At 43.0% G+C, this 9,609-nt stretch overlaps 1 protein-coding gene across 1 annotated transcript in view; it reads right to left on the reverse strand.

Moving 5' to 3' along the window:
- The window catches only part of ACACA (acetyl-CoA carboxylase alpha), an 848,870-nt gene that overhangs the window by 668,718 nt on the left and 170,543 nt on the right, over nucleotides 1-9,609 (reverse strand). The window contains exon 8 of the mRNA XM_063951842.1: nucleotides 889-1,050. Coding sequence (XP_063807912.1) covers nucleotides 889-1,050 — 162 coding nt within the window. The remainder of the gene's footprint in view (nucleotides 1-888; nucleotides 1,051-9,609) is intronic.

Here is a 9,609-nt window from a genome sequence, read left to right on the forward strand (position 1 = left end):
TTCAGAAACAGTATTCTTAGGGGTGGTCTTCAGTTTGCCGGCTGTCGGGATTCTGGCAAACAGCATACCGGCGCCGGAATCCCGACAGTCCACGACCCCCCTGGAGGGAGAATAAATAGCGTGGCGCGTGTAGCGTGCCACTGTGCCCGCAAGGGGCTCATTTGCACTCGCCACGCTGTCGGTATGCCGGCGGTCGGGATTCCAGCGCCGGTATGCTGGTCGCCGGGAGCCCGGCAACCGGCATACAATACTACACCCATTCTTAGGGGTAGATTCCAGTACACACTATTACAGCTGGTAGAATTTATGAATCCGTTGGATGTGTGCTAGCGGTAGAAGTACATGCCTCTGAGAGGAGAACAAATGTAGTTTCTTCTCATATGCTTTTATTAACAAAAAGACATATAAGAGTAAATATTTAAAGAACAAAGATGAGGAATTCCAAAACATTAGGATGCAGAGTATTCATGGGCAGAGTTATTGAAAGAGTCCATATAAGAAATGATTGTCTGATATGGCTAGAGAATACTGAAAGAGCTTGTACATTGGATAGTTAATTGTCGTGACACACACGGCATGTATCGCGCAGTCAATTAGGGACTCGCAATAAACCTGCAAGCAGGCCTGAGCCAGCAGATAATGCTAAATTCTAATCACATCTATGGAGGGTGCAAGGCAAGCAGAAATCAGAAAGGAGAAAATTATTTATTCAGTGTTACAGTCGTTTTCCTGACAATCCATTTAAAATAAATGTAAAATAAATAGCTGTGGAACTAGAGGTACAGAAGACAAAAAGGTACGTGACAAGGAAAACAGGTGGCAGTCAAAAAGGCAAATAATATTAATCAATCATTCAACTGGTAAACTTTCAGTAACAATGTACAATACCTCATCTGGATTTTCACTAGTGATACGAGCTGCAATAACATGTCCTCTAGGGCATGGAGCATTCAGTGAGTTGTCAAAGTCAATTAGTGTGTCTCCCCAGGCTGGAACTCCATACAGCATTCGAATATCCTTTATTCTATGAAGAGGAATTCCCATGGCAATCTAGGGCATGATGGTGAATATAATAAAAGTAGTCAAATAATGCAATTTACACAATTTTATTGCAATATTGTATTGTGTTAATGAAAATAAGTAATAATTATATTCTTGGAATGTAAAAAAATCATAATTTGGTGATTCAAGACATACTGTAATCAGTGAGAAGGTGGCTAACCCAACACATAAGCTCATCTTAGTCCACTGACAGAACTAGGTTAGGGGATGTAATTCCACGTATCTTCCATGGAAGAAGCACAACTAATCCATAAGCAAACAAATTTGAAAATGAGAATTCCAGCACGTCTACATTCTTTACAACCCCCAGAAATAAAGGTTTCATTAGCAAACTAAAGGTCCGTACACATTAAACGATGTCGCTCTGTGAGAAACATCGTCTAATGTTTCCCCCTCCCGGGTCGGCCGGTCGGCGGCCAACTATACACACTGAGCGATATGACTGCTCATATCGCTCAGTGACGTCACGCCTCCGCCAGCCCTGCATGAAGGTCGTGGACGACAGTCCACATCCTTCATGCATGCCCTACCGACAGCGACGATCGTTGCCGACCCGCCGGGCCGAGCATCGGTCGTCGCTGGCGGCATACACACTTGACAATAAAATGAGCGACGTCGCTCAAGGAGGGGGGAAAATGAGCGACGTCGCTCATTTTATCGTTAAGTGTGTATGGACCTTAAGATATTTCATAGGTGTTGGAGAATGAAGAAATCACAGTACAACTGTTAGCGTTAACTATATCAGCCTCCAATCTGCATTTCATAAACATGCAGACAATGTTAATAACTTGGTGTACACACTTTAACAATTGATCTAACGAGCGATCGATCAACCATCTGATCTGTCCAATGTAACGATTTTGGCAATAATGTACAAACCATATTGTGATTACACACTTACAATAATGTGTACAATATATCCCATCGGGTGTAGTATGGTATGCCGGTGGCCGGGCTCCCGGCAACCAGCATACCGGCACCGGGAGCCCGACCGCCGGCATACCGACAGCGTGGCGAGCGCAAATGAGCCCCTTGCAGGTGCGCTACGCGCGCCACGCTATTTTGTTCTCCCTCCAGGGGGGTCATGGACCCCCACGAAGGAGAAAAAGTGTCGATATGCCAGCTGTCGGGATTCCAGCGCCAGTATACTGTGCGCCGGGATCCCCACAGTCGGCATACTGAAGACCTCTCATCAAATCTACCATGCAGCACAGTCAATGCAATATAGTATATCTGTTAAAAACATTGGTATGAGATGTATTGTATATACACACTTGTAGATGGTTGGGACAATATTCAATAGCTATACAAATGATATATCGATGTTCGGTACATTGCATATGTCCTCGGACACAGCCGTGGAGCACAAATGCATTGCAGGAGGTGTTTACTTATACCGGATACCTCCTGCTGCATTACCATATCTGAGCATCACTGCTACTTCCAAGTAAGCAGCAAAGGCGCTCTTTCCAACCACATCTGAATCATCCACAGTGTATTACTCTCATCATGTCTATTATACACTGAGCACCAAGTGATTTAGTAAATCACACAGTATCTAGCTACACTTTGACCACTGTCATAAAAAAAAGTCAAACATGTATTGAATACATAGGGGTAAATTTACTAAGCGACGTTTTTTCAGAGATTTAGAAACAGACTGTAATCTCAAAATACGGTTTATAATCTCAAAATACAGCAATTACTAAAGGTCATCTCTACCTTCTAAACAGAACCAGTCATCAGTGCCCATAAATTTCTGAACTCTTAACCAGTTGCAAACCAATTGAAACTGCAAATCTGCCATGGTATAAAAGCCTGCACAGAGCAATAGGATCTGGAGAGGCTTGTATTATATTTTAATAAATATATACAGTATGGTTTGGAGATGAAAATGTTGTTCAATGAAATCATGCTATACCTAAACGTTAATTCCTTTAACCTGCACTTTACTTCAAACTTTCGAACAAATAAAATAGAGTTCCTGCATTTGGTTTTGGATAGTACAGATTGTAAAGATGGAGAAAATATAAGAACATATACAAATATTAAAAAAACTGATCGTAATAGCTACGTACATTATCAAAATTGCCACTATAAAAAGTGGCTAGATAATATACCCTATTCCCAGTTTGTTCGACTAAGACGCAATTGCTCCGATATAGATAAATTTGAGGAGGAAGCAAATGTATATAAACAGCATTTTAAAAATAAAAATGATCCGGAACAGGTGACTGAAAATTCTTACAGTCAAGCGAAGGAAAGAAATAGATCTGATTTTGTTGTATATAAACAAAAAGAAAACCAGGATACACAAAGTTTTTCAGTTCCCTTCGTCACTAGAAATAAAGTGAAAGGGGATGAAATAAAAAAGATCTTACAGAAACATTGGGACATCTTATGTTTAGATCCTTTGCTACTAGATGTAATCCCTAAACAACCGCAGGTGGGATACAGGAAATCTTTAAAAAATAAGTTAGCCCAGAGTAACCTAAAAAAAGTTAAATACTCAACAATCTGACAAACTATAGGGGATTTTTGCTTGTACGCAGTGTAAAGTCTGCCAATTTGTCAACAAATTCTACTAACGACAAATCATGGAAGATCAAGGGGAAGCTAAGTTGCCTGAGTACCCATATGATTTATCTCCTAGACAGTAGCAGATCTTGCTACGGGCACACAGGATTTTTACCCGGGGCGCCGCCTTCTGGAGGGTGCGGCCGCCATGGCAAGATCCGCTGCTGTTGGTCAGTGCCCCCCGATGCTGTGCGGTGCTGTGAAGGAAACTAGACGCTACCCATCTAGTTTCCCTTCGTGGAGAGGTCCTTTGCTGTACGGTGCGTGATGATGTAATCGCGCACCGCACAGCATTGTGGGACTGGCACATAGACACTAGGGGTCATAATTGACCTCTAGTGTCTATGCTGTGCTATGGGAGAGACGTCATGACGTCTCTCCCATAGATCCGAGGAGCGGTGCCGGCGGAGGTCAGCAGCGGTCGGAAATCAGGAGCGGGGATAGTAAGTATTAATTATTATTTTTTTGTATTTTTTTTTTGTAAGAGGTGCTACTCAACTGGGGGCACAAACGGGGGCACAACTCTACTGGGGGCACAAATGGGGGCACACCTCTACAGGGGGCATAACTGACCACGCCCCTGTATGAAGCCACGCCCCTATTTTCGCCAGGGGCGCCACAAGGGCTAGAACCGGCCCTGCTCCTAGAGTGCAAATGTAGGAAACGTTATGTGGGAAAGACAAAGCATATTCTAAAGTTGAGAATTTTGGAACACACGTGTAATATTACGAACAAAGTTGAAAACCACAGTGTTCTGCGTCATCTTGTGGAATGCGGTGATTCGAAATTACATGGATTTTCCTTTAACGCTATAGAGAAGGTACAGTTAAATTAAAGGAAAGGGGATATATTGAAATATTTATCAAAACGTGAAATGTATTGGATTTACACGTTGAATAGCTTTGCACCGTTTGGTTTAAATGAAGGATGTGATATTGTACCATTTCAGCTAATACAGTACATCCATATGTGATTCAGAGTACGCTGATGGCAGTGGCTATGTCCGGATCGGCGGGTTCAGTGTTTGTATGTGAGGCTAATGGTTGTGCAGAACGTAACCATTTTATTTGTGTTGTTTTTATTCTTGATTCAGAATCCAGGAATTTGTAACAGTTTATGGAAATTGCTATATATGTCCTGAAAAACAATGTGAGAAGTTTATTTGTAAAAGTTGAATCTGGACTATAGTTCCGCTGTAATTAATTAAGCCTATTAATGAATTGAAGGTTAGCAAGCAGTGTTTAAATAATCAGAGGGTTTAGATGAATATATGTACCTGTATATAACATGACATATCTATTCAAAAAGCGTAACTCTAGTGGGATTTGGTCCTATAACAGAGTGTGTAATTCCTATTGTTGTTTGATGCTAAAAATGGTCTTTTAAGATAAAAGCATTGTTAAATATGTGATTGAGAGAAACGCCCATATTGGGTATATACAGTATAGGGTCCATTTGGAAGGTAAACCACACCCCCTGACTAAGTCCCAATAAGACGAAACGCATTGGGCGTGGCCTAAAGACGTGGACACTGTGACGTCATCCTCCGGAAGCAGAGCCGGTGTAGAACCAGGCCGGGATACGAACGCTATATGGCTAAGTCGCGGCTGACACTTATGCTGATTATTTTTATCCTACATGTATGTGAACTTATGTTATAGTAAAAACTGTTTTAAAGATACTTACAAGTGCGCTCCTCTCCATTCTTTTTATTACATATATATATATATATATATATATATATATATATATATATATATATATATATATATATATATATATATATATATAGTAAAAATGAAAAAGAAAAAAGTTGTGCACCTCCTAAATTCACAGCCAAGGCTAGTAGTGAAAACAGGCTGGACCAGTCAGAACTGGTGTCCACTTCCCTATGGATATCACAGCAAGGCTGTGAGTAATTTTTTTTATATTTTTTAAACCACCAAAGTTTTATATTGACAAACATGCCTGGGCATCAAGTGCCCGCAGATAACTTAAAAAAACAAACAAAACAAAAAACACCCCATATGTTGTAAATGGTTATTAAATAAACACACCTCCACACCCCTCGTTCACCAATTTATTAGTTACACGTCATTGGAACAGGTCCTCTCTGATCCACGTAGCATCCATGGATCACGGCAAACACCAAACCAGCTACCATTACCATCAGAAGCCCCAGTACAACTTAGAGGTCACTTGCAGACACTCTTATAGGGTTGCCCGGAAACCTCCCTTCCCCAAAACCTGGCCAGTGGACACCACATGCAGTATAAAGGGTGGAATGGAGCTGCTGCACATGCCCAGGGGCAGCAAATATTCCTACTAAGGGCCTAATTCAGATCTGGAAGCATCAGCAAATTTGTTAGCTAATGGGCAAAACAAAGGGGGTCATTCTGACCCGTCCGCACGCAGCGGTTTTTCGCTGAGGTGTGAAGGGGGCGGAACTGCGCATGCGTGGCGCCCGCAATGCGCACGCACGTCGTTGCCCAGTGACAGCCAGCGCTGGGCAACTACCAGAAGAAAGTGATCGCTAGCGCGATCGCAAGAAGACTGAAAGCGGGGAGGCGTTCCGGGCCGGATACTCACCTTTTCCGGGCGTGGAGATCTGAACGCAGGCGTGTCCAGGCGTTTTGAGGGCGGATGTCTGACGTCAATCCCGGGACCTTCGTCGCTGGATCCATTGCACAGGGTAAGTAAGTCTGACCCTGGTCTTGTTTTGCAGGAAACTTTTTTAGCATAGCAGGGCTGCACAAGCGATCGCAGCCCTGCTATGCTAAAATACACTCCCCCATAGGCGGTGTCAAGTTGATCGCACGAGCAGCAAAAAGTTGCTACGTGCGATCAACTCGGAATGACCCCCAAAGGGCCTAATTCAGAGTTGATCGCAGCAGCAAATTTGTTAGCAGTTGTGCAAAACCATGTGCACTGCAGGGGGGCCAGATATAACATGTGCAGAGAGAGTTATATTTACCCTGCACAGAAACGATATAACCCACCCAAATCTAAAATGCTATATAGGCCCCCCTGCAGGTGCACATGGTTTTGCCCATTAGCTAACAAATTTGCTGCTGCGATCAGATCTGAATTAGACCCTAAGGGGGGTAATTCAGAGTTGATCGCAGCAGCAAATTTGTTAGGCCCTAAGTCTGCTGTGTGTGTCTATGGATCTGAGTGCTCATCATCGTACCAGAGAGAGAATCTGGTAAGTGGCTTTCTGTGATCACTGGGCCTGCATATGTCGGATATACTGTATTACATAAACTGCACTTTGCGTGGGGCAGACTAGAGCTTGTTACATGCTTATTATGCATCCTTCATGGGTTGCCGACAATCGCTCTAAAATCAAACATTTAGAAAAAAACCATCCCAGGGGCGTAGGCAGAACTTTGTGGGGCCCATAACATTTTGAAGGGGCCCCTGTCCCAATACTTCTAGAGAGACACTTCTCTGCAACAATTGTTAATTGTATGTCCCATAATAGTGCCCTAGTTCATTTTATAAACCATTGTAGTGACTGAGTTAATGTTATACACCATAGTAATGCCCTAGTTTATTTTATGAACAATAGTAGTGCACTAGGCAGTGGCGAATTTAAGGGTCAGGCCGCCTCCTAGGCACAATATTTGTGCCCTCCCCCCTTCCCCTGTCAGCAATGCCGCTGTGGCTGTGAGCAATGCTGGTGCGGGCGGCACTTGCGGATTGCCGCGTTCACTCCTCCGCTCTACACTGACACAGCACTCTGCTGTTAATTAATGTCCCCAGCGGCTGGCTGAGGTGCGGCTGCTCGCTGCGCTCTCCTCCTTCAGGCTCTCCTGTTAATGCCCCCCTGACCTGAGGCTGTGAGCGGCGCAGCTGGCACGGGCTCTCGCTGCTCTCTCTTCCTCTGCAGGCTCTGCTGGTAATGTATCCCCTGAGGCCGAGGCTGTGTACACAGCCCTGACCATCACCAGTTATCCTAATACACAGCCCTGACCATCACCCTAATTATCCTATTACACAGCCCTCACCATTACTTTTATTATCCTAATACACAGCCTTTACCACCACCCTAATTTTTCTAATACACTGCACTTCACATCATCCTAATTATTCTTATACACAGGCTGCGTATAAGAATAATTAGGATGATGTGAAGTGCAGTGCGAGCGCCCGCACTGCACTGCTCTCTTCTCCTCTGCTGTCAATTCGCCACTGACACTGGCAATTCGAATTGACAATGACAGCATAGGAGGAGAGAGCAGCGAGCAGCCGCCCCGCGGCGCCGCTCACAGCCTCAGGGGGGACATTAACAGCAGTAGAGCCTGCAGAAGAGAGAGCAGCGAGCACCCACATCAGCGGCGCCGCTCACAGGCGGACATTATAAGGTAACCAGGGCTGCGATGCTGCGTTACTCACCAGGGCTGCCAGGAGCACCACATGCCTAGTGGGAAATCCGGCTCTGGCCCTAGGTCACGTTATGTCACATTGTACACATTATGCTTTTCACATTATGACATAGTGTCCCCAGTTCATATTATGCCACATTACAGAGCCCCCAGTTCATAATATGCCACACTATTGTGCCTCCACTTTATATTGCACCACATTACATTACCACCGTTCATATTATGTAATATTATAATCCCCTCCAGTTCATTTTATACCACATTACAATGAGCAGGTCAAGGGGCATACCTAGATATTTTGCAGGCCCCAAGGCAAACGTTTGTAAAGGCCCCTATGTACTACCCATTGGTGAAAAATGTTTATAAGACACGTAACTTTGGTTAGGAAGGTGGGCCCCTCTCAGCTCAGGGTCCCATAGCAGCTGCACTCCCTGCACCTATGGTACCTACGCCCTTGCCCCCTCCAGAAATCCTGTGTTTGCCCCTGCATGTTCATTACTGTAAAATGGGTGACTGTTATCTGGATGGTCACATGGTGGCATTAAAGCTGCACTAATAGACAATAAATGATGGAAAAAAGAAAATGCTTATAGATACAAAAACAGATTATATTAATAGATGTGATGATAGATAGATAGATAGATAGATAGATAGATAGATAGATAGGATAGATAGGATAGATAGGATAGATAGATAGGATAGATATGATAAGACAGACAGACACGGGATATTAATTGTCCATATTCACAGTGATAGTTTTTATCCATGCATGCACTACAGATAAGACAACAAGCTATATATGTATTATTTCACCTCCAAGCTGCTGGTAAATCCATAAATTGCAGCTCCTTAATGCATTTTCCTGCCTTTTGTGTTCTGAGGACACAAAAGGCGGGGAAACACTTAACGGTCATGTGCATAAAAAAAGCAATTAATTCCAACACCGCAGTGATTACATTTATGTTATAGAATATACTTGACAAAGGAAAAGTAGAAGAAGCTGGTTGTGCTCAAATTTTCCTCTTGTCTTTTTAGAAAGTTTGATAGATCTCCACCCTAAATCTATTAAACACTGCATAAAAATAAACCCTTACACCTTCCATTATTGGGAAAATCACTTTATAGTGACAGTACAGGAAAATTGGTGTTCAGCAATTGTTGTACATCAGAATAATATAGATATAAATAATTACAGTCACTGCTGTTAATCAGGAATTTCCTGTATGATGGGATTAGAAGATTGACAGTGTAGTACATTGTCAATCTTCTGATCCCATCATACAGGAAATTCCTGATTCTTCTGTCATGGCAAACAAAGAAAACGAGCAACTGCCTTTATCCGCCCATTACCAGTATTCTCATGTCAACTTGGGTATACTGGAAAAGAATGAAAAATGAAGATGAACATGAATCTCTGTCTCATGTGCACCCGCTCAGTAAGGCTCATTTACAAACATTGCATTTATCTTAAACAAAACTGCAGGGACACAACTCAGTAATTACCTTTTACCTAGTTTGAGCTAATCAATGAAAGCAAGTAACTTCTATGGTTTAGTGTAAATACTGCACCTTAGGGCAATGT

The sequence above is a fragment of the Pseudophryne corroboree genome, chromosome 2 (assembly GCF_028390025.1).
Source record: "Pseudophryne corroboree isolate aPseCor3 chromosome 2, aPseCor3.hap2, whole genome shotgun sequence".
Taxonomy (NCBI): domain Eukaryota; kingdom Metazoa; phylum Chordata; class Amphibia; order Anura; family Myobatrachidae; genus Pseudophryne; species Pseudophryne corroboree.